This window comes from Bactrocera dorsalis, chromosome 4, assembly GCF_023373825.1.
Source record: "Bactrocera dorsalis isolate Fly_Bdor chromosome 4, ASM2337382v1, whole genome shotgun sequence".
NCBI classification, from domain to species: domain Eukaryota; kingdom Metazoa; phylum Arthropoda; class Insecta; order Diptera; family Tephritidae; genus Bactrocera; species Bactrocera dorsalis.
In genome coordinates, this window is record NC_064306.1 from 20,679,406 (window position 1) to 20,705,836 (window position 26,431).

At 33.5% G+C, this 26,431-nt stretch overlaps 2 protein-coding genes and 2 long non-coding RNA genes across 7 annotated transcripts in view; 1 reads left to right on the plus strand and 3 right to left on the minus strand.

Moving 5' to 3' along the window:
• Positions 1 to 2,537: 2,537 nt before the first annotated feature.
• Positions 2,538 to 6,454, minus strand: LOC125778218 (uncharacterized). Its single transcript, XR_007422581.1, has 2 exons — positions 4,872 to 6,454; positions 2,538 to 3,391 (listed from the first exon to the last, which is right to left on the minus strand). It is a non-coding gene; the product is annotated as an uncharacterized LOC125778218 (long non-coding RNA).
• Positions 6,455 to 6,591: 137 nt separating this feature from the next.
• Positions 6,592 to 14,356, plus strand: LOC105233044 (sodium-dependent nutrient amino acid transporter 1). Of its 3 annotated transcripts, none has more exons than XM_011214986.4 (11): positions 6,592 to 6,803; positions 9,656 to 9,745; positions 9,816 to 10,035; positions 10,129 to 10,399; positions 10,694 to 10,797; positions 10,870 to 11,059; positions 13,112 to 13,288; positions 13,366 to 13,465; positions 13,590 to 13,766; positions 13,912 to 14,006; positions 14,077 to 14,356. In XM_011214986.4, exons 1-11 carry the CDS (start codon positions 6,692 to 6,694, stop codon positions 14,251 to 14,253), a joined length of 1,713 nt encoding a protein of 570 aa, XP_011213288.2. In that variant the 5' UTR covers positions 6,592 to 6,691; the 3' UTR covers positions 14,254 to 14,356. The 3 variants fall into 3 exon arrangements, with proteins under 3 accessions (XP_011213288.2, XP_011213287.2, XP_049310765.1); XM_011214985.4 differs by having other exon boundaries at positions 6,594 to 6,890; XM_049454808.1 differs by lacking the exon at positions 6,592 to 6,803 and adding an exon at positions 9,201 to 9,282.
• On the minus strand, positions 13,622 to 14,202 carry LOC115066660 (uncharacterized). Its single transcript, XR_003846188.2, has 3 exons — positions 14,070 to 14,202; positions 13,832 to 13,996; positions 13,622 to 13,757 (listed from the first exon to the last, which is right to left on the minus strand). It is a non-coding gene; the product is annotated as an uncharacterized LOC115066660 (long non-coding RNA).
• A 715-nt stretch (positions 14,357 to 15,071) lies between the features above and the next one.
• LOC105233043 (sodium-dependent nutrient amino acid transporter 1) overlaps positions 15,072 to 26,431 on the minus strand; it is a 50,726-nt gene continuing 39,366 nt past the window's right edge. The window contains exons 7-11 of one of the 2 annotated variants that reach the window (XM_011214984.4): positions 23,963 to 24,329; positions 23,795 to 23,894; positions 21,555 to 21,731; positions 15,433 to 15,527; positions 15,072 to 15,352 (exon numbers count right to left, since the gene is read on the minus strand). In XM_011214984.4, coding sequence (XP_011213286.2) covers positions 15,185 to 15,352; positions 15,433 to 15,527; positions 21,555 to 21,731; positions 23,795 to 23,894; positions 23,963 to 24,329 — 907 coding nt within the window. In that variant the 3' untranslated portion in view covers positions 15,072 to 15,184. The remainder of the gene's footprint in view (positions 15,353 to 15,432; positions 15,528 to 21,554; positions 21,732 to 23,794; positions 23,895 to 23,962; positions 24,330 to 26,431) is intronic. The other variant, XM_049454807.1, reaches the window with a different exon arrangement.

A 26,431-nucleotide genomic window follows, 5' to 3' on the forward strand; every position in this document is an offset into this window, starting at 1 on the left:
ACCATGCGTTCATGCGGCGACACCATTACTCCTTCACTGTCTTTTTTCGACTGAAAAAAAAATGCACTGGCGCGTGCATCATGCTAGCAGCCCGTCACACGATCACACTTGTGTGACCAACACCAGCAGAAATAGTAAACCAAGTGTTTAAAAAAACTTTGAACATGTGCCGTGACAAGCATGTTTTGTTTCCCCTTTACACGGTCAAAACTTGGTGTGATGTCACACATGTTTTTCGACGCATATCTGATCGTGTAAAGGCCGCTTTTCTCATTTGCCACAAAAGTAAAACAAACTTTTGTGTATGTATGTGTATGGTAACACAAATATTTTCCTTGAGATTTAAGGAATGTTGTTGATGATTGGTTTGGTTTTATAACAACATTTCAAATGGATGGATATACTTTATAATATGTTTCAACTAATTTTAGGATAAATTTGACGATTACTTCGAAATTTCCTTTAAGAAACAATTGTTGATTTGATGTTTCTTCTTCGCAACACATACAAGAACCAATAGCCCAAATGCAAATAAATACTCGATGCAATTTGAAACATCCATCAACCAACAAATCTGAAATATAACCACATCATAGTCGAAGATCGCAGCAGAACAGTAACAATAATAGCTATACACTGGATCCCACATTTTTAGAAGGTAGTCAATATCTCAATTATTTATTTGAAAAATTTTTTTTAATGAAAATGTTTTTTTGCAGCAATTCAAGCACCATTGATGCAGCTGTATCCAATCTATGGGAAGAATCGTCGAGGAGTGAGAAGCTTGCGGCGAGAATATCGCTGAGGTTGAGGAATAGCAGAGACAATGTTCCAACAACAAAAAGGATTATGCCAGCGGAACCTTTAAACACAGTGAGCAATTTAATGGAATTGGAGAGTTTACTCCAGAAGGATGAAGAATATGCTAAATTTGTAAGTAAATATTTATTGACTGTTTGAAAGCCAATTTTTACTATTTCCTTTTTTTGAAGAAATCGGAACTTATGCAAAATATTAAATACACATGAGGAGGCGAAATTCGTCAGAACAGCTTGGCGCTCATTGGTTCTTCCGATGAAATGTGCTCAACATTTTGCTTGGAGTGGAATCGTCAGACAAAAAAAACCTGTCCGCGTCCTTAAAAGTATCTATTGCTATCCGAGGTAATCTATCCGATAATAAAACTTAATAAACTTTATAGTTACAATGTGTACTTATATACTTATAACTATATATTTTTAATTTAAATTTCAGATGTTTTTCCCCCCCTTTACATGAAGTGAAGGGCAATGACACTGTAATCTATAATAGTGGCACCAAGACGATTTTTTCAGTTTGCCAAAAATAGACAAAACGGAAGCACCAAAATGCAGCAAATTAATTATTTTACCTAACATATTTTTCTATCATTTCATTTTTAAAGAATGTTTTTTAAATTTTAATTTTTTGAAAGTATAAGTTTTAATTTAACTTATCAAGAATTTTTTTAATTTTAGTATAAGTACATATGTATATATAGATAATATATATATTAAATTATTAAAACTAATAAAGAAAATAATTATATATCTTTAAAAATATATCATGCGATTTATTTTTACTACCATTACAATAAAATCATTACAACACGTTTACAAAATATCCATTTGAAAATAAACTTACAAGCGTTGGATATTAATTTAATAAATGCTTACTTTTAAAGTTTTTAAAAATAAGCGATTTTACAAGTATCCGAAAAAGCCCAAAGTAATGTAACGTTTTTGGTTCTTTACAAGTCTTTTGTAATTGTTTTGTAATGAAAAACGTAAACTTTTTGTAACGAAAAGGTTTACCAGTGTAAGTTTATTTTAAGTTTATTTACAAACGCGATTGTTTACTGGATAAATGCGATGAAAAAAGTTTCTTTCATTTCTTGATTTATTTGAATGAGTGCGAAGGAGAAAACATAATTGTCAATAGTGCGAAAAGAAAATCCCAAAAAGGGTAATAAAAAAACGATTGAAAAACGCATGTCATTCGTGCTTTGTACACAAACACAAGAAGAAGTAAGATTTGATTTTATGTGTACATTTTTTTTTAAATAAATTTGGCAAATACTCTTATTTGTTTTTATAGCATTGGACAATCAGAATGGATTGGAATAACCCGCAGCAGCAGGCATCGCCATCGGAATGCCTCGGACAAATATCAATTGTTCAGTAAAGTACAATGTGAAAAAAGTGTGTGTTGTTTGAAATTGGACTGCGCAGTCCAATATAATACGCAAAAATAATATATACAACATTGTACGTATGTGTGTATTTATGGCGTTTTAAGGCGGCCTGCACGAATTCATATATATAATATGTGAAAACAAATGTTTGTTTTATATTTTAAATGATCAAATAATATTTATCTTTTCTTTCAGATATTATTATTTTTATTTAATTATTCTTTCTTTTCAGATTTAATCACTGTTTTTATTTAATTAATCTTTGCTTTCAGAGTAAATTCTATTTGTATTTAATATACATATTTTATTTTTTCAGATAATATTAATATTATTATCATTTTGTACAATTAATCTTTCCTTTTCTTTTAGATATTACAAATTCAATGTAATTATTATTTATTTTCAGGTATTAATAACCTTTATTTTGTTTCAATCTTTTTTCAGATATTTGCCTTTTATTTTCAGGTATCAATAATGTTTCTCTTTAATAAATCTTTTTTCAGATAATAATTATTTATTAAATGTAATATATTTTTATTTATATAATTTATACAAATTTTATGAGAATATGTGAAAAATAAAATAAAATAAAAATTTAAAAAATTTAAAAGTTTTGTTTGAAATTTTAAAAGTAGGAATTAAAAAATACAACCCTGCATCAGCTGTTTAAAATGCAACCCTGCATCAGCCGTCAATTAGGGATATTAGAGCAGGACAGATATATTTTTTTATATGACACTGCTGAATGAGCGCAACAAAGATGTATGATCACATGTATACGTACGTGGGTAGGTAAAATATCTGCCCGGCTTAAGAAACATTCTATATGTTTACCACCACGTTTACCACCATGTTACCCGCTGATTATCTGGTGTTTTACCCGCTCATGGTTAGCAGGGTACTGCCTTGGTTATTCGGGATCATTTCACCACATTTTCAACTAAGATCGTGCCGCAACCACCGCACTCGCCTGATTTGCTTTCGTGTATCTTCTGGCGATTCAGCAAATTCACATGAGCACTCCGAGCAGTCCAGTACGTCAGGCACTCACTCCGGGACAAAAAAACGTTGCCAGTGAACTTCTAGATGATCCCAAAAAGGCATTACTACCACCTTTGCCTATTAAATTGGGTTCAATGAAGAATTTTGTTAAGGCAATGACCAGAAATAGAAATGTATCTGAAACAAAAATTTCCATGAGTCAGTGAGGCAAAAATTAAGGAGGGCATATTTGTGGGTCCGCAAATAAGAGAACTAATGAAAAATGAAACATTTGAGGAAATGCTCAATGAAACTGAAATGCGAGCCTGGAGTTCCTTTAAAAGCGTTGTTAAACATTTTCTTGGAAATGTGAATTACAAAGTTCTTGTGACTGAACTATTTAATTCCTATAAAAAATGGGTTGAAAAATGTCCCTTTAAATTCACTTTCTGTACTCCCATCTGGATTTTCCCTGAAAATTTTGGGGCCGTAAGTGACGAACATGGGGAACGGTTCCACCAACACATTTCTGCTATGCCAAGGCAAGCGGAGAGCCAGTTTGCTCGCCGATTACTGCTGGACCTTGTTAAGGGCTACTCCAGAAACAAAATTAATAAATTTAAGGTACTCTTTGGTTAATTAAATAATATATCTGTCGCTGTTTTGTTTTTTTTTTTTAACGAATTTTCTCATAGCAAATAAACTATACGTGATAGAAGAATTCTGTAGCTAATTTCAACCGCTGACAATCCTAGTGCATACAAAAGCGAAAGACATGGGTACACATACGTACTTATGTGTATACCATATTTATATATGTATGTATATGGTACCACCCACCCTGCTAGCCATGAGGGGTTAAAAAACCAGCGAAACAGTAGGTAGTAATGTAAAAATGTGGGTAGATTGCCATAGGCCACGTGAAGATTCTTTTCCCCTCACACTTACGTATACAAGTGATCATATGTACATCTCTGTTGCGCTCATTAAGCAGTGTCATATAAAAATGTATATCTGACCTGCTCTAAATCCCCAATCGACAGCTGATGCAGAGTTGCATTTTCTCTTTCCTAATTTAAAATATTTTTAAAATACTAAACATTTTAAAATTAAATTTTTTTATACCCTGAACATATACTCTGTTTGTCACGAAGTTTGTAACACCCAGAAGGAAGCGTCGGAGACCCTATAATGTATAAATATAAATGATCAGTATGTCGAGCTGAGTCGATTTAGCCATGTCCGTCTGTCTGTCCGTTTGTCTGCCTGTATATATACGAACTAGTCCCTCAGTTTTTAAGATATCGTTTTGAAATTTTGCAAACGTAATTTTCTCTTCAAGAAGCTGCTCATTTGTCGGAACGGCCGATATCGGACCACTATAACATATAGCTGCCATACAAACTGAACGATCAAGTTCTTGTATGGAAAACTTTCACATTTGACAAGATGTATTCACGAAATTTGGTATATATTATTTTTTAAGCCAACAATATAATCTCCAAAAAATTGTTCAGAACGGATTACTATAGCATATAGCTTCCAAACTGAACACATAGTTACTAACAGAAATGCACATGTGAAGGGCATTTAGCTTCGGAAAATTGAATTGAAAATTGTGTATATTTTAAATGGGCCCATACAGTACAGAATTATTGAATTTATAAGTTAGTCTTACCTTATTTTCGACTTCGGCAAATACTGTTTTGGTTCACCTTTAGCAAAAAGTCATCGGTTTCAGGCAGTCGCATTAGCAGAATTTCTTTTCATTCCTACCGAAAAAACTTTCCTTACAACATACATACATATCTGATTGTATACTATTGCAACATGTTGCTGAAGAGTATAATAGTTTTGTTCACCTAACGGTTGTTTGTATCATCAAAAAGTAATCAAAATAGATATAAAGTTATATATATTTAAATGATTGTCAGTCCGTCTAAGCAATAACTTGAATAAAAAAGAGAAACCTTGAATCATGGTTCATGTGATCCTTGACAAAAAACTGAATACGTGTTCGTAGATGGGCGTAATCGGATCACTGCTATTAATCGAAAATGTATAAGGGTCATAACTAAACACTAACTTATAATTTGGACCAGAGAATTGCAATGGCAAGGGGCACCGGTGAACTGAAAATTTTGAAAAATGGGGCTTCTAATAAGAGTAATGGACATATCCCTTAAACCACCAATATATTAAGACGAAACATTGTACAAATAGTACCTTTGAGTTATGCAGCTCGAGTCTAAAAATTGTAAAAATCGGACCATAACTGTTCAAGTCCCACATACCAAACATGTGGAGTGTCAGTGCCTATGGGTGACTTGTTGTCACAGCTGTGAGATATATATATTTGTAAAATTCGGAAAAAATGTTTTTTTTTTGATAATAATATACTCTCCCAAAATAGGACTGAATCGAATCAATACTTCCCTTAGCCCCCATGTAGTATATCTAATATAAATTTTCGAACTTTTACTTTAAACCATATATTACGATATCTTAGTGAAATCGAGAGACCATGTTTTACTAATAACAATATATCTTTGTCCCTAAAGTTTATCGAATTGGGTTAAAATTGCCTTCACAGCCATATAACTGATATTCAGGACTTTGAAAGTCCAGCTGACCTTACTCCATATATACATATATATTTTTACATTTATATATGTATATATAAAATTACTTGAAAATAAGTTCTCAAGGATACCTGAGCAATCAAAAATTTTTGCAATCAGACTTTCCATTTCTATGCTCCAAATGATTTTAGTAAAACTTTCGCTGACGGGAAGTAAAATATAATAAGAAACTTAGTGATTGTAATCCATTCACCATTTCGTCGAACAACGAAGTTGAATCTATTCGCTACAAGTTTAACATTGCCAACACCTGCAGTTATTTACATATGTATACTTTCCTGAAAGTTGCAAGAGTATAAAATGTTCGGTTACACCCGAATTTAACATGACTTGTTAATTTTTATATTTAGCGTTCGAAAATAATTAACATTCTTGAAATGATAAGCTTAACAATTCAACGGTTTTCTACGATCTTCTTATATCTGCCAATTGCCGCCCATGTAGACCTTTAGAATCACATAGAATACTGCACACACTCATAAGGCTTGTGAATGACTTGTTATCCATCCGATATTTTCAAAGCAATCAATTTCAACAATTTTAATTCCGTACTAACTCATACACATAAGTTTCACTAACATAGAAGTAAGCAATGTAATAAATTGCTGTTAATTTAATCTTGAAATTATGGAATTCTGCACTCATTCTATTGACGTCTAAATTGTTTTATCATTAGGCTTTGCAATAAATTCGGTCGCCTCAAGTTTCACGTTTTATTTTATTACTTTCGCGGTATCTGTCTTATGACACACTCCATGCAGACAGCAAAAGCAAGCCAAATTGGAATAAACGCAATATTAGTTTAATTTAACGTTTCAAGCAGCATAGTCGCATTTCTCTTGGAATTAAAAATAAAATGGATAAAAAAAATACGACCCCCATCGATGCTGAAGTTAAAAATGATCGCGAAAATTGGTCTGGAAAATTGGATTTTTTAATGTCTTGCATATCCGTATCGGTTGGCTTGGGTAATATATGGAGGTTTCCATTCATCGCATATGAAAATGGTGGAGGGGTTTTCCTGGTACCATACATAATTATACTGTTTCTTATTGGTAAGCAGTTAAAACCCTTAACAATCAGTCTGATAAATTTTTGCAAGTGCCCCATTCATTCTTGATGAGACTTCAGAAAAAACTTGGATTAGATCAAGTGTTAAAATTTTTTGTTTTACGAGAAAAAATAGAAAGTGATCATAACAGTGTGAAAAATCTGTAAAAGTAATTTCGAGAATAAAACTGATATCATTCGCTCTTTTATCGTATCTTCTCGTCTCAACTTATTAAACAAGACTTTTTGAGTTAAGTCTGACATCGGCATCTTTGAAACCTACAAGCCAATAATTCCACACATAGTAGGTTTATTATTAAACATTTGTTTTTGCTAAAACACGTTTTTCATTGACGGAATCTGTAAATGTAACGCGTCACGTTTTCTCTGGGGTAAAATTCCTAATCTACTCTACCGATTTCAGTAAAATTTAACACAGTATGTCCAGTTGATCCTACTTAACAGATAGTTTACATATGTATATCTTAGCACAACGTGTATAAAAAACAAGTAAGGAAGGATAAGTTCAGGTTTAACCAAACATTTTATACTTTTGTAACTTTTAAGAATTAAAGTCAAGGAAATAACTCAAGGTGCGAAACGTCAACCAGAGGATCGGAATCCAAGCAGTTATATGTTTACGGGTTTGTTCGGAAAGTAATCGGACTGATTTTCTTCCGCCACGACTGTACTACGGAGCGTGCGCGCTTGATATGCTCAAACATGCATCGTCCACCATGAATTTGTTCTTCCTGGACAAACCGTCAACGTCAAGTTTTACGTGGAAGTTAGCTATCTAACCAAGGCCGGCGTTAGACTCTTCCGCAGCCGCCCAGATGTGGCCTCTCCAGACTTTTTTGTTTCCTTGGCATATGAAAGGCAAGCATTTTGAGACGACAGAGGGGATCCAAACAGCATGCACCTCGGCTCTCAAGGCTATTCCGGAGAATGCCTTCCGTGACGCCTTCAATACTTGGAAGTCACATTGTCAACGCTGCATCGACGCAGAAGGAACTTTTGAAAGTTTTTAAACAATTGTAACGGAAGTATGGATCTCTGTACATTGGGGGCGTTATTTACGTGGCGGGTCCCAAATCCAGCGCACAATCCCGTGGAGGAGATGTTCTTTGGTTACTCAGAGAATACTTGGTCAAGGACCGGAAGTCGTGCGCTGATTGAGCGATATGTAAAATAATCGTTTCTGGCCACTCCCAAGTGAATGGCAATCAGAGAACTTTCCTCACTTGCTTGAACTTCTACACATGACTCCATCGGCTACGCTGGCTAGGTCATGTCGTACGTATGAACAAAACACTCCAGTCCTTCGACGTAATACCCGAAGGGGAATCATAGGAAGAGAAAGACCTCCTTTCCGTTAGAAAACCAGGTGGAGAAGGACCTGGCTTCGCTTGGAATTTTCAATTGGCGCCACGTTGCGAAAATAAGAAACGATTAGCGCGCTGTTGTTAACTAAGCTATAATCGCCTAAGCGGTGCCTACGCCAGTAAAGAAGAAGATATATGTAACTCATACACTTTTCAACATATTCGACATAAAGTTTGTTAGAAAAACAAAAATTATTTTGCGTGAGATTTATTAAGGTGCTTCACATACCATCTCCATTCACATAGAGTAAAGTCACCTGGATGTTATATATTTTAATATCGGGGCCAGGTCGAGTTTTTATGCGGTATAAAGTCACCTGGAAGGTCGAAAATCATATATTAGTATATGGGATCTAAGGGAAGTATTGATCCGATTTAACCCATTTTCTACACATCGACGTACCACTATCAGGAAAGGGGTATCTAAATTACCTGAATTTCATTTATGTATCTCACACATTGACCAATATTTTCGGGAAAAAGTCATCTATAATTACTGAGGTCGAAATATTCGGTTCCTAGGAGCTCCAAAATTTCTGAAAATTTCATTTATGTATCTCACATATTGACCAATATTTTCGGAAAAAAGTCATCTATAATTACTGGGGTCGAAATATTCGGTTTCTAGGAGCTCCAACAGTTTTTTATGAATTTGGACAATTTTAGATCATAATGTGCATACTCTGAAGGCATTATTCGTGCAAACTTTTATTCCGTTATATTAATGGAACTAAAATAGTTTTATATGGAAAGAAGGCGAGGTAGCAGCCTATTTCGATTTTTGCACTGTTACATAGAAATGTGACTTGCACTTTTTCGTGCCACGCTCACTTTTTCAAAAATTTTAGCCCACAGGTGCTTCTTGTTACTGCGACCCCTGTGCCAAATTACAGTTCTTCATCAGAGTTTTGTGCTTAGTTATGGCACTCTGTAGGTTTTCGCTTTATGGCGTTATGGCCCGATTACGCCCATCTGCAAGCTTTTAGTTTTAGGTCATACAAACATCCGTTAGGTGAGCAAAACTATTATACTTTGTAGCACCATCTTGCTACATGTTGAGTATTGTATATACATCTATATATATTTATAAACATTTGAAATATATATAAATATATGTAAAAATTAAGAATGTGCACAAAAATAATATAAATACGCCAAATAGAATGTTCGTTATTTTTGTCACTAACAAATATTTATATCAATAATTTTAAAAAATTAAACCATAAGTATACTCCTTTAAATTCTAATGTAGGCCTTAATTTGTAAATAAAAATTTCTCTGTATTCAATAGTTTATTGTATTAGTACATATTTAATGTATACCACAGCCATAGCAACGCGAGGTCTAATCTACAAGTATTAAATATGTGTTTAAATTATTAATAGGTAAACCTATGTACTACATGGAAGCTCTTTTGGGCCAATTTGCTAGTAAAAGTTCCGTGAAGATGTGGGCTGCTTGTCCAATATTTATGGGTGCGTATTCAAAATTAAAATGTTTTCATAAATTATTCATTGCGGAACCTAATAACTGGTACACCTTTAGGAGTGGGCATCGGGCAGGCAATAGCAACGTTTGCCGTATTGACATACTATTCGGCTTTAATAGCCGTAACTATTTATTACTTCATCGCATCATTTCAATCACCATTACCATGGGCGTATTGTAGGGAAGAGTGGCTAAACTGCGTCGGCTCCAGTCTCTCCAACAGTGAAAATGTTACCTCAAGTGAAAAATTACAAAGCAGCTCCGAGTTGTATTTCAGGTAAATAATATTTTGTTGGTATTTTATTTAATTACTTAAATATTTAAAATTAAAATAAAGAAGATTGAGTAAATAATTGAAAATACTTTATAGTAACACTGTTTTGAGAGAATTGGACGATATATCTGAAGGGATTGGAATTCCAAGCTGGCGACTTATATTAACTCTTTCGCTTTCTTGGATAGTTACATATTTAATTTTAATAAAAGGCATGAGAAGTTTGGGAAAGGTTGCATACTTTTTGGCAATATTCCCCTACGTAATCTTAATAACATTACTAATAAGAGCAGTGACTTTAGAGGGGTCTGTTGACGGAATTATATATTTTCTAAAACCTGAATGGGATAAATTACTTAATATGAAGGTATGAAAATTGTTATGCATGGTAAGCATATTAAGTGTTAGTATGATTTATAAATAATTCAATTCCATATAATTATATTGTTATAAATGTATTTAGTCTTTCAAAAATTTCATTATATCCATGTGATTAGCATTATAAAAGAGTTTATAATGTTAATTTATTAAATACATGTCATATATACAATATATAAATAGGGTTTCGACATCTTTCTCAAGTATGTATTACTGTTCAAAGTGATTTAAAAATTGTTTACTCAATTTTAATGATTGTATAATTATTCTTGCTGAGTTTCAGGTGTGGAAAGAAGCAGTAGTTCAGTGTTTCTTTTCTTTAGCTGTTTGTTTTGGACCGATTGTTGCGTTTTCGTCACATAATCAATTTCGTTACAAGGTGTACAGGTAAAAACAGATATTGATTGATAATACTTTTTGTTCTAATAAAGTATACGCTATAAAAAATGTTCTTTTTAGAGATGCTATGATTGTTACAACATTGGACACCATTACATCTCTTTTGGCTGGCATTACTATTTTTGGAATATTAGGAAATTTAGCACTTAACCTGAATGCACCAAATATTAGCGAGGTGGTGCGTAGTGGCACTGGATTAGCATTTATTTCATATCCTGATGCAATTGCTAAATTCAATTTTGTACCTCAAGTGAGTTTAGACACTGAATTGTAAACAATTGTCGATTGCATGTACATATACATTCAAACTCATAAATTCATTCTTGGCTGATCTTTAGTTTTAGTGCGAAACACAATTAGTGTCAGACAGTTATTATGGAACATAAATTACATTTAAAAATGTAGTAATTTTATATCATAATTTTTGGAGTGGTACGCCCTTAAATAGATTTAATGTCCATGTCTCGCAATACACTAAAGTTATTTCAAACCAAACTTCCTGAGTCCTAAGTCATTTTGGAACCGCTTTATATACGGTAAAAATAGAAATCTGAAGATAAATACGCCCTCATTTCATATAATGCCCGTGTAGCAAACGTTAACTTTTATATCCGAATTGATACGAAGGGGCTTCATAGGACACGGTATAAAAATTGAATAATCTTTAGATGAAATTGAAGTTTAATTTATAAATTTATTCCCCTAGCATAAAATTCAATCTGTTAGGTATCATAATGAAACTCAAACTGTGATCACTATACATACCTAATATAAATTTAAATTTCGATTTGGATTTTTACCGTACATATCACTCAATAGTAAGATATCTTAGCAAAGCCAAGGAAAACGTATAATATTGATGGTACATATATAAAATGTGTGAAATTGGTTCACGAAATATCCCAGCTTCCATATATCACAAGTGACTGTCACATTTATAAAATTGCGCGAAAACGTGAGTAACTGGAGTAGACCCAAAAGTCGACGCAATTAGCTTTTATCTTCACCTAATCTCAATATACCAATACAATACAGTGATTTCCAACCCTATAGACTTTCCGTTAGATTATCTGTGTTGGTTGATTTGATAAAATTAAGAGGATTTCATAATTTGCGGTAACACTGAATATTATAATCTCAAGCTGATACAACCCACTCGATTTCTTCGAATAGTACATGTTTGTTGACTGCTTACACAATATGTTTATGCTCTTTCAACATGTTGCTACAGAGTATAATAGTTTTGTTCACCTATGTTGTTTGTATCACCTAAAACTAATCAAAATAGATACAGCACCTGGGGGCTGAAAATTTTAATTCTTCTCTATTCTTTCACTTTGGGGTTGAATCGGGTGTTGTCCCATATATCTAATACAATGATTTCCGAACTTGGTATTTGATGAAACCCAGAAAACATATTTTTAATACATATGTGCCATGTTAATAGTATGTGGTATGGACAAAAATTAATAAAAATATAATGATTTTCGTTTTTCTAACAAACCTTTTGTCGAATATGTCGGTCAGTGTATGAGTTATCTACAGTAACTGGTTACACATTTGGTATTTCTCTGGATTTAATTCTTTAAAGATGTAAAAGTAAAAAAATGTTCGGTTGCACCCAAACTTAGCACTTCTTTACTTGTTTAATATAAAGTTTTGCCACAGCCTGAAAGAGTTTCCCGAGCTTTGATTCTTGCAAATTGCAGAAGTATAAAATTTTCATTTGTACCCTAAGTTCGGGTACTTCCTTACTTGTTTATTATAAAATATTCCCTTGAATTGCGAGAGTATAAAGTATTCGGTTACACCCGAAATTGCTGCCAACATTTTTATTCACACAAATTTAAAGAAGATGGACTGCTTGATAAGCGTTCTTACTTGTTATACTCGTACACTCTAAATATACTGCAAGTATAATATATACATAAGTATGTATGTATGTATTTCAGATGTAGTTAAACATGCTAACTATAGCCAAAACAAAAATCGGTAGACAATTTCACTTTAAAACGATTTGTGAACAAATTTTTGTAAGCAATTATTCAAATATTGCGAATTATTTCACAGGTTTTAATACGAGTATCATACAAATTTGTTCGTCAGCGTTTTTACTTGCAGTACTCTCGCAATAAATACATATGTACATATGTTGCACTAGATTTGTTATTGTACTCGAACTTAAGATCACAATTCAACATTAGTTATCCGTATAGTAATGCGTACTTAAATTTATTATCTGCAAAATACACCTTCTTCCATTTCATAAATTAAGAAAATATTAATTTTTAATGCCGAAAAGCTTTTTTCGGTATTATTTTTTTTCATGCTTTTTGTTCTCGGGATCGGCACCTTAGCGGCACTACAAAGTGCTTTAGTGACAATTATCTGTGACCAATTCAAATTAAAAAGGTTCTGGCTTGTTTCATTGATAACAACAATAATCGAATTTGGCATTAGTATATTATATGTGACGCCGGTGAGTTGCACTTTAATCATATCTAATAAACCAATTATTATTAGATTAATTTGTGTGTGTGGTTTTCAATTTATTAGGGTGGACAATGGATTCTTAATCTTGTGGACTATTTCGCTGGAACTTACATAGTATTCTCTCTAGCAGTTTTTGAAATAGTCGGTATAACATGGTTCTATGGTACGGAAAGTATTCGTTTTGAGTAGATTTATCTTTTAACATGTATGTAACATTAAATCTATTCAAATTTGTACAAATATACATATAATTTCATTAACATAAGTATGTATGGATGTATATGTAGGTCTGCGTAACTTCTGTGATGACGTGGAATTCATGACCAACCGAAAAGTGTCCATTTACTGGCGGCTTTGTTGGGGTATAATAACTCCATTACTATTGGCGGTCATTTTTATATATTCACTTGCGGTCATGGAACCTTTAACATATGCAGGGTGGTCATACCCCACTTCTGCCGAAAGTAAGTAACTTAGTTTAATGTAGTAAAACTTTTTATGATTTTTTATGTTTTTAGCATAATCATACCTTTCATATGAAATCATCCAGATATACATACATATATTAAGCCTCGTACATGAAGAATGCATTCATATTTATCATTGCAGTTGTCGGCTGGATATTGCTCTTAATTGGATTTCTTCAATTTCCCTTGTGGGGTATTTGGTACTTATATATTCATAAAGAAGCTACCTTTAGAAGAGTAACTATATAAAATTAAATTGTTTTATATATAAACATTCACGTTATTGTAAGAATTGTTTACATTTTAGACAATCAAAAAATCGATATCTCCGAGTCAGAAGTGGGGCCCAACAGATCCAGAACTATATGTGGAATGGCTGCAGCACAAGGAATCTCTGAAGAGGTTGCGGGAAGAAGAGAGAAATGAAAAGGAGTTTGGCACATTTAAACAAAATATGTATTATCTAATAGGCATATCGAAATAAAGTTGATAAATGGCAATATAAGTAAGTAATGAGAACCATATCTCTTCGATATGCATATATGCGCATGGTTTTTCAATAAGGGTGATATGATTTATTTAAAACACTAATTGTTAAGGAAATTCAAATGTTGTTTTTTTAATGTTAAGTACAATCGATACAATTATGTTTTGAATATATCATCATTCAAATGGGCTTCGCGATTTCTTTTGCAGGAACGAATTCGATGAAGCAAATTTTCGAGGACTTTTTCCACTAAATCAAGCCGTCTGTCATGAATATCACGTTCAATATTGACTTCTAAAGCTTGAAGAGAATCTGGTTTATTGCTAAAGACCAATAACTTCAAATAATGGAGTAATGAAGTAGTCTAATGGTGTTAAATCACAACAATATCACAATTTCTTGAAATAATCGAAGCTCCAAACTTCGGACATAAATAGTTATCATCGATTAATACCGCTCGCCATTGACAGCAACGGTGTCACCAGTTTCGACCGATGATTCCACCAGACCAAAAGCTACACTAAACAGTCAATTTAAGTGAATGTAATATTTGTTCATGTTCAGGTGTTGGGTTGAGACAGTCCCAATTCTTGAGAACAAATTGGAATCGGAAAATAAATTTATTTATAGTATGTTCTTTTATGTTGTTCAACAAATGTACGTTCATACAGTTATTAAAAAAGAGAAGTATTAAGTGATTTGCTCTTATTAACACAGTCATATTATCTACCACTTATTCTATTAATTTATGCCTTTTTAAAATGAATCTGCTAGTCCGACCTGTGCTCAAAGTGAGGGAGGAGGGGAGATAAATATCCATTTTAATGACTGTTAATTTAATGTTTATTTACCATACTACGATTTGTAAAAACTAAACATCAAAGTATCGTTATACAAATATTGTGTCATATTAACTTGTTTACTATGATTACTTAATTAAATTGAACATTTTCTGGCATAACTGTTTTATTTTTCCTTCGTTATTTCGATTTGCTCTCTCTTGTGCACATTTTGCTTTGAATGCAATCCAATCCTGTCTATTTTTTTCTTTAGAAGGACCCCATTTAGGACTTGATCTGATAGATGAACGAATTGACTAGAATTTTAAAATATATAGTTTGTTCATTATATGTTTTAATAATACTTGTATATATATGGTTGTGCTCGAAAACTTACATTCCATATTCCTTTATTCCTATGAGTAGAAATACTCCATATAGCCCAGAGAGGAAATTGAGCCATTCCAATCGTAAATAGAATCCATCCCGAAACTAAAATATAACAAGAAATTCTATAACCAAAGTATTGCACTGAGTTAAGGGTTAAAGTTTAAGATATAAGATACTCATAGGTATATTGTATTACAATCTTTTCGTATTTTGTCAATAGATGTCGTTGCAGTCGTATATCTTCAGTGCTACAAATCACGTTGTGTAAAATCATTTAGTGTTGGAAAGGTGCGATTTTAAACTTCATTTAACCAAAATAAATTAAATTCGTGGAAGTTAAGAAAAAGTTACAGCTGTTCAAAAATTAGTGAAAAGAATGAAGAAATTCGCTACATTTTGAAATTTTATTTTATAAAAACGGGAAGAATGCCACGCAAGCCACCAACGAAATTTGAGAAGTTTACGGAAACGATTCTGTATCAGTTCGTGTAGCACACCAATGGGTCGTTCGCTTCCGTTTTGGAATTTGATATGAAAATGCACACCTCGTTTTGGTCGGCCTGTCGTTGAAAAAATCGATGAAATTATATATTGACTATCATCAAACGGTTTTGAACCATTAAAAAATGCTGGCTATAAAAAGAATCTCGATGTTTGGGTACCACATGAATTCATTCTGTCAAAAATTTAATAAACCGAATTATCATCTGTGATTCTTTGCTGAAACGAAATGAAATAGAACCATTTCTGAAGCGAATGGTAACAAAAGCCAAAAGTGTATTAAATACGATAATAATATGGAAACAAGATCATGGTACAAGCGTGGTGAAGCTCAACAAATGGTCACAAAGCCAGGATTGACGCCTCGAAAGGTTGAGTGTTTGGTGGGATTGGAAAGGAATCATCCACTATGAGTTGCCCCAGTCTGGTCGAACGATTGATTCTATGTTTTACAACAACTGATGAGATTGAAGCAAGCAATCGAAAAAATGTTCAGAGCAACGGAATCAACAGAAAATAATTCGTTTTCCATCAGGACAACTCTAGACCACACACATATTTGATGACAAAAACTGGGAGAGTTTGGCTGGGAAGTTTTGATGCATCCACAATATAGCCCTGACGTTGCACCATCGGGCTACCATTTGTTCCGGTCAATGCAGAACTCCCTTAATGGAGTAATGTGGGATTCAGAGAAGCCTTTGAAAATGACTTGTTGCAGTTTTTCGCCGAGAAACCTAAAAATGGCAAAAAGTGGTCGGCCAAAATGGTTACATATTCGAAATTGTAAGTAATCTCTGAAATGAAACTAAAACAAACTCGAAAATTGCTAAAACTAAAAATTAAGCCGTTCGTACAATGAGTACCGCAAATATGTCACATCTGTATTATGCCAAAGATCAAAAATGGAAGCCACGGTGTTATGGTTTGATGTACCATGGTTGTTCAAATATCTTTGAACATGCTTATCGTAGATAATGTTGAGGCAGTACAAAACGAACTTAACGTACAAAATATAAACAATAGTTTTTATGTGTTTACATGCAATACTCATTAATTTAACAATCATGAATACAACTAGCATTGTAAACTAAATGTATGTATGTAAAAATAAATTCATATACGTAGTATCATCACACATACGCACATGCATTGAGTTGTACATTTAAAAAGAACCCCATGTCGTGTGTCACTATATATACACAAACAAACATATTTTTGATTAAATATGTAAGTACAATTAAAAATTATATAAAAATTAGAATGAAAATATTTTCATTTGATATTAGTTCTTTTTATCTCGGTAAAGTATTAAAGAAACTTTATTTAGTTATTAACAATGGTTTTTTCTGGATTAAGACGATTGTTTTTACAGAAGGTTCTATGGTCCAATCTATATACATACATACATATGTATAGTATATAAAAGGTAATGCCACTTTTCGTTGTAATTTTATAACTTAAGAATGGGCCCAACTATTCAAACCAAATGTTTAGGCTTTGTTGTTAAATGAATAAGTATTTGTTTGGACTATTTGGCAGATGGTTTATGTGAAGTTTGCACGAAATCAGCGAACGTGCTGTTTTAAATTACAATAATCAGATTGGTTATGGTATGTACGCAATTTGTCCACATTGTGATCCGGCTAACTTTCAAGGTGAAGCGACTGGGATGTGTTATGCTAATGGCAAACTGAGATTGCCAGCATTAACAATTTATTCATTAATTTTTGCGACATCTCAAACGTCGAAGCTTTGAGTCATTTTCAACAATGCAATTCGACATTTCAATTGACATTTTTTGGTGCTAAAAAATTATTATACAACCTCTTGCAACCTGTTCCTGTTGGCAGTGAAAAAGTTGTTGCCAAATTTGATTGCAGCTTTGTTCTTAACTGCTAAATCAAAACGACAAGTTTTTTGACTCTGCGTATCACTATGATTTCAACTGATATGCCATTTTTATTCAAACGATTACAATTAAGTTTTAAAATAGCTAGCAAGTACTAAAATATTTTTTTGTTTGAATAAATGAATTTGATGTTAAAATAAAAGAATTTTATTATTTCACTTTGTACGAAGCGCAGCACGTACCGGCCCCCTAGTATGTTTGTATGTTTATAAAACAAGACATGGAACACAAATTATGTGCCTTTAAACTGCGGCTACAAATTAGTTGCCAGAATACGTATTTCTACCGAAAATTTTCGAGTTCGAACTTTCTTTTGTGGCCATACGTGCAAGTGCAAGTTAAATTTAAAAATGTGAAATTCCTCATAACCGGACACTTACCGTCGTAGTGTTTTTGTCCGGGTAAGTCCATATATGGGGGCGTGGCAAAAACGAGTGTTTAAAATGTATTCTTAAAGTCAGAAGCTGCAACTCAGAACTGTATTACTATGGAACTAATAATTGGAAGCCAATGTCACCAGGAGTGAATGAATGACACCATTAGTTTCCGTTGAACGACCACGAGCCAGACGACACCAGCCCAACACATTTTTTTTGCTGTGATTATATAATATTACATATTGTTCTTAAAAAGAACTGTTTTAAAATACAAAAAATTCATAAGAAATTTAAAAAAAGTATACATTGGACACAATTTTCTTCCCAAATTTTATGAAATCTTTTCCATTTATCAGAGATAATTGGAACGAAATATTACCAAAATAGTGTCCGTATCCGGCCATAGGAAAGAAATAATTTCCGGTTATAAGAATTGCTTTTGTATGAAAATAATAATGAACACATTGCGTTCATGAAATTTTTGTGGTTATGGGAGATGTCCGGCTACTGATATGTTATTTAAAAAGTGATGCGGATGTTGATGGTGTAATGCCCTATTTTAATGTGTTTTTTTTTTTTATTTTGTAATAGTTTGGCAACTCATTAGATGCTACTCATTCAAAAAAAAACGATTAGGTTGGACATTTTTTTTAACATATTTTGTTTCAAAAAATCGTGCCCAAACCTGTTAAAAACTGCCGAATTGCAATAAATTTAGCTTCGGCAGTTCAAATGGAATCATGTAAAATAAGTAAGGAAAGGCTAAGTTCGGGGATAACCGAAAATTCCACACTCTTGCAAATTCGTAAGATAGTAGCCGCGGAAATACCATCAGGTGCATATGCTTTGTTAAATATTTAGGGGCTTGGGCTAGTTTTCACCTGATTTTATACATTTTAGGTACAAAAATACACTGTTTAAATACACTCCCACAAAAATTCATATCAGTTCGATAATTATGAGTGTGTTAGTATAAAAAGGTTGATAACCTGCCAACCACAGCTACCTGCTTGTGACAAATATTCCAATACAACTACACATTTTTTTTCTATACACTAACACCAACGTACATTTTCGGGTTATTTTTTGTTTACCTAAATGCGATGAAAAAAAGTTTGTTTCAGTTCTTGTTTTATTTGAATGAGTGCTAAGGAGAAAACATAATTGTCAATAGTGACAATAGAAAATCCCAAAAAGGGTAATAAAAAAAAAGATTGAAAGACGCATGTCATTCGTGATCGAACCATCGTAAAGCAGGCTCGTACGACAAGAAGGTAAGTAAATGAATTTTATGTGATTTTTGAATATTTTGAAAATAAATAATTACTTCATTTATTTTTAAAGCATTGGAAATCAGAACTGAATTGGAAGTAGCAGCAGCAGCTATATCATCAGAAGCGGCAAATATCAATTGTAAGTATGTGAAAAAGTGTGTGTACTTTGAAATTGGACTGCGCAGTCCAAGATAATACGCAAAAATAAATACATACATACATAAGTATGTATTTTATGCGTTTAAAGTGGCCTGCACAATCCAGTATAATATGTGAAAACTAATGTTTGTTTTATACAATATTTTAAATGATCAAATAATATTTATCTTTTCTTTCAGATGTCATTATTATTTTTATTTAATTATTCTTTCTTTTGCGGTTTTATGACTATTTTTATTCAATTAATCTTTTCTTTCAGAGTAAATTCTATTTGTATTTAATATATTTTATTTTTTCAGATAATATTAATCTTTTCTTTCAGATATTATTATCATTTTATACAATTAATCTTTCTTTTTCTTTTAGATATTACAAATTCAATGTAATTATTATTTATTTTCAGGTTTTATTGCCTTTACTTTATTTTCAGGTATTTGTCTTTTACAATCCTTTTCGACTCTTTTATTTTCAGCTATTAATAATCCTTTCTTTAATTAATCTTTTTTCAGATGAAATTATTATTGTTAATTAAATATATTGTATAAATGTAAATATCTATTAAAAGCAATAAAATTAATAATTTAAAAATTAAAAAGTTTTCTTTGAAATTTTAATAAATTTTTAAAGTAGGAATTAATAAAAAATGCAACCCTGCATCAGCCGTCGATTGGGGATATTAGAGCAGGACAGATACACTTTTTTATATAACTCTGCTGAATGAGCGCAACAGAGATGTATGATCACATGTATACGTGCGTGTGAAGGGAAAAGACGGTAGGATATTCGCTCGGTCTAAGACACACTCTGTATGTTTATCCCCACGTTTACCACCATGTTACCCACTGATTATCTGGTTTTTTACCCGCTCATGGTTTGCAGGGTATATTTATTGAGTATTTCGAACTGTTAATGGCATGTGTGGCCGTCCAGTTACCAGAGCTTGCATCGTTGTAACATTAAATTTGCCGTGGAGGATCCAAATACTTAGCTATATGAAGACCCTTTCATAGTGATTTTAACAATTTTTGAACTACACAAATGTCCTAACTATTGAATGAATATTTAAATAATGATATTACTCATTTTCATAGCAGATTTGCCAAAATCGCAAAATCGAACAGTGTATGTAAATTTTCCCTTGACTATGCATTACTTTCAGAAATTACTTCTGGACATCCTGTTTATCGCATATGTAATTCAATTTTAGACTACGGTATCTACCTACCAAAGACATATAGTACATACATACATACATATGTAAGTATAATACGTCGCTTTGCCTGATGCACTAGTTTTTGAAATCAAACAAAATATAAATCAAATAATTTTTGTTCCTATAAGCATATATGTACATACATACATACATACGTATAAATAATGAAAAAGTATAAAATATTACACACAGCGATAATATTATTTGGGAATAAAGTCGATAGTGTTATTGCCTGTATAACAATCGAAGGCATATAAATCTATACAAAGTTGTCAATGGAAAAAATAATGAATTTTCTACTCGGTATTTTACTGAAAATTATAATTATTTATTATTTTTCTCTTTTTAATTTTGAAAATGTCCTTATGTATAGAAATTTTTTTCACAGGTTTTGTAAATTTTCTATATTTTCATTAACCTGCAAAATGAGTATTTCACGACCTTTTATTAAGTAGCTTAAGTGTGATGATCGGACGACAGAAAAGATTTTAATTTTTAAGCATATATAGTATATTATTAGAAAAAGATACTACTTGTATTAAGATACATATATTTTTGTAATTGAATTATTTTGACATTCACATAATTGAGATAAAAACTATCCTATCTTTATGTCGGATTAAAGTGGAGATGTTTGGATATATTTTACTAAAGTCGGTTCAGTATGTTAGGAGGACTTTGAATTAGCCTTACCATTTGCAGCGTCTGGATACAGCTTGGCACTATAAGTCAGAGGCTCTATGGATGACAACGAGTATACAAAAATCACGATCATTGACAATGGAGTAAGAACTGCCCAACACACCCGCCAGTAAAAGGACACTTCACGCGTCGTCATGAATTGAACATCTTCACAAAAATTGTTTATTCCTAAAAAAAGTATTGCAATTCGTAAAGCCATAATGAAATAGTGAAACACTTAAAATAAGTATGTGGTTTTTATATTCAATATATGGAAGCATATGTATTTGTTTCTTTTAATATCTAATTATAGCTATAATAAACAAGTAAGAAAGACCTAAGTTCGGGTGAATTTGAACATTTCTTACTCTAGCAAGGATCAAAGCAGTAGAAATACAAACTATATATTAAATTTAGTAAGTTGAGGAAACTATGCTATTTTAGTACCTATGTCTTGGATATGAATTAAAATATAGTTAAGAGACTAAATCTACGACCTATAATATATGTTAAGAATAAACCAAATATGATTGCAATCCTGTCACCGCTACATTCGATAATGAATTAATTTTTTCGCAACATTTTTATGCTGTTTCAACATGTAGCTACAAGTAAAAGAGTTCACTTAGGAGTTATTTATAGCGTTTCGGCTGGAAAGTAATAGGACTGAGTCGTTTAAAAAAATGTATTAAACCAATCGTTACAATTCTTTAAAAACTTTCAAAATAGGCTCCTTCTGTGTCGATACATTGAAAGGCGTCACGGAAGGCATTCTAATTTCACACATGTTCAAATTTTCTTGGTACACTTCCACTCGCCGCACTGGTCATCAGTGAGCATTTTTGGGAACATCTTCGCGCACACCTTTCCCATGATCAAGTGCTCCATCACAATGTCATGAACCACAGGTTTTAATAAATTTAACATCTTGGCAATTAAACGAATACTTAGTCGACGGTTTGAATTCAAAACTTTGCGCACACGAGTGCCGCTGTCGGTGTTTGTCGAAGCCGCAGACAAACCATTATTAGAAATAAAGCGTCATTCTATTTGAAGAGTAGAAGAGGTAACTACGCATATATCTCACACATTGACCGATATTTTCTGTCAAAAGTCAACTATAGGTATTGTGGTCCACATATTTCTTCGATTTGAACAATTTTTAGTCATAAAGCATACTTTGAAGGCATTATTCGTGCAAAGTTTTATCCCGATATATTCATTCGTACTTGAGACTGCTGAGATACATTTGAGTACATCTTTTCAAGCTATCTTTTCATATATTTGTATATACAATAAACGACATATTTGGCATAATGTTTTTTAGAATAACAAAAATTAGTATAGTATGTAACATATGGGAGTGGGGGTAATTCGGAGACTAAATTCAAGTGTTTTGGGCATTGATGTATAGTATATTCAATATTATACGTTCAGTTAATTTTGCTACGATGTCTTACATATTAACTGATAAAAGGACAATCAGAAAAATTTTAAATATTATATTTTATATATATGACAGATTAGGCTAGTATTGACCGATTTAAATATTTTTGGCAATACAACATACTTGTAACAGAACACAATGCTCCCTTAGTTTTAATAAGGTACCTCCCATAACAACACCAATACACAAGGAGTAATGTCAACCGGATGTTTGAAAATTCTGATATTAGTTATATGGGGCTTAGGGTAAGTTTTCACCTATCTTATATATTTGCCAATATAAATACTTATGTGGTATAAAGTAAACCGGCAGTTCGAAAATAATTGTATTAAGCATATGGGTGCTAACTAAGGTCTTTTGTTATACAGACACACCATTATCAGAAGAAAAAAGCGAGCGGGGCTACAATCTGATTTCTTCCATTTTCACATGTTCTCAAGAAGAGTTGAAAAGATTCGTCATGCTCCCACTTTCTAAAGATTTCGATTCGTTGTAAAATTACAGTTCTATAGCTTAATTTGCAGCTTAGTTATGACAAGTTGCAGGTTTCCGATTAATGGCAGTTTTATCTAAAGAAGTGAGGTGACAAGCCTAACGTCAACATTTAACTCATCCTATCCATCCTAAAATTTGCACATGTCAATCCTTTTGACTACTTTTTCAATTTTTTGTAAATCAAAATTGCCTTTTTTTCGTTTATAATAGTTATATACAATCTTATTTCACATCTTAATGGAAATCAACGGAATAGCAAATTGCTCTCATACTTATGTGTATACGAGTATCTAGACTTTGGTAAGCTTACCATATATCCATGAAATACTGATCGTTTCTAAAATCGCTAGGCCAAAAATAACAAAAGTTCCTCCATAAAAGTCCACTAAATTTAATATCCATTGACCTCCCTGAAAGCGAAAAATAATATAAATATATATTATTATTACATAAATATCTAGTGATCAATATTCACTACCGGTGTAACGTATATTATGCTCGCGAGAAATCCACATACACATGTCACCAGTGCTACTTTCCAGTATCGAAGTGATTTAAATTGATCGCATATTATAGTGACAATTGTACAGTGTAGCGCCACAATGGATCCAACCCCCAATACAAACAGCATGAAAAAGAAAAGTATGGCAAAAATCTGTGGAACTGCTTGAAATTTTGCAATGGCATCCGGATATGAAATGAAGGCAAGACCAGTACCACTTTTGACGACCTCTTTGATGTCAGTAATTTGAAGGTTATGAGCCAAATTTCCAAGAATTCCAAAAATAGATACACCAGCCAGTAAACTTGTAAAGGTATCTAATGTTGTAACTATCATAGCATCCCTGAAAATATAATTCATAATATATGTAGGTATTTATATCTTCATCATATAACTGTTCGTATATCCCCTCTGTTCTCACAATCATAATAAATATAGTTTAAACAAGTATGGAAGGGCTAAGTTCGGCTAAGTTAGGGGGTTGTATGTATGCTATCTTAAGTAGTTGGGTACTTTTCTCTAAGAATGGTGCATCGGTTCCTCCTAAAATTATTGAAATTGGATGGAAATCTGTCCCAAAATAACAAATATCGGAATTTTTAAACATCCATGTAAAGTCACCATATATATTGGTGATCGTATGTTAGACAATAAAATGAATCGGTCAATTTAATTATAATCTGATCAGAGAAAGAAATGGGGATATTCTTCTTCTTTACTGGCGTAGACACCGCTTCGCGATTACAGCCGAGTTAACAACAGCGCGCCAGTCGTTACTTCTTTTCGCTACGAGGCGCCAATTGGATTTTCCAAGCGAAGTCAGGTCCTTCTTCACTTGGTCCTTCCAACGGAATGGAGGTCTTCCTCTTCCTCTGCTTCCCGCGGCGGGTACTGCGAAGAATACTTTCAGAGCTGGAGTGTTTTCATTTATCCGGACAACATGACCTAGCCAGCGTAGCCGCTGTCTTTTAATTCGCGGAACTATGTCAATGTCATCGTATATCTCGTACAGCTTTGCTTCCTTGTCCAGTCTGGAGAAAGCAGAACTAACGGCACGGTTGTTGAGGCCGATGATATCAATATCATCGGCATACCCCAGCAGTTGTACACTCTTATAGAAGATGGTACCTTCTCTATTTAGTTCTGCAGCTCGAACTATTTTCTCCAGAAGCAGGTTGAAGAAGTCGCACGATAGGCAATCGCCTTGTCTGAAACCTCGTTTGGTATCGAACGGTTCGGAGAGGTCCTTCCCGATTCTGATGGAGCTTTGGATATTGCTCAACGTCAGCTTACACAGTCGTATTAGTTTTGCGGAGATACCAAATTCAGACATCGCGGCATAAAGGCAGCTCCTTTTCGTGCTGTCAAAAGCAGCTTTGAAGTCGACGAAGAGGTGGTGTGTGTCGATTCTCATTTCACGGGTCTTTTCCAAAATTTGGCGCATGGTGAATATCTGGTCGGCTATTGATTTGCCAGGCCTAAAGCCACACTGATAAGGTCCAATCAGCTTGTTGACGGTGGGCTTTAATCTTTCACACAATACGCTAGTTAGAACCTTATAAGCGATGTTGAGAAGGCTAATCCCACGGTAGTTGGCGCATTATTTCATAGAATTTTCGAGCATTAGCCCTGTCGGCCAGCTTATCAAGCTCTTCGTAATCACGCATTTCGGCCCCTTTCTTTTTCTGTTCTTTTGCACTTTCCGAAAACCAATGGTTTCGGTATGTAAGGAGTTTGAAATGCCGTGAAAACTGTGTTCCCTTATACCGAGTTGTTGACGAGTGCTCTCAGAGAGCAGGAGTGCAAGCCGAGTAGAAAATGGTTCGGCTGTCTGCTGTGATTGCAGCTTCTTGACGTCGAACCTTCCTTGTGTTTGTTGGAGTGCGTTTTTTGCTGCACAGAGGCGGGTGCGTATCTTGGCTGCAACAAGATAGTGGTCCGAGTCGTTGTTAAGACCTCAGAGCGCACGCACATCTAAAGCACTGGAGACGTGTCTTCCGTCTATCACATCATGATCGATCTGGTTGGTAGTTTTTCGATCCGTAGACAGCCAGGACATCGTCCTTCTCTTCCGTCGGGGCGTGGGCGCAAATCAGCGATATGTTGAAGAACCTCGCTTTGATGCGAATTGTGGCAAGACGTTCATTCACCGGAGTGAATGATTGTACTCGGCGACGGAGTCTCTCTCCCATCACGAATCCCACACAAAACTTGCGCTCCTTTATATGGTCACTGTAGTAAATGCCACAAGGACCTACTCGTTTCTGTCCTTGTTCTGTCCATCGCATTTCTTGGACGGCGGTGATGTCAGCCTTTATTTTCACGAGGACATCAACCAGCTGGGCAGCGGCACTTTCCCAATTAAGTAACCGGACATTCCAGGTGCATGCCCTCAATTCGTAGTCCTTATTTCGTTTGTCATGGTCGTCATCAAAAGGGAGGTTC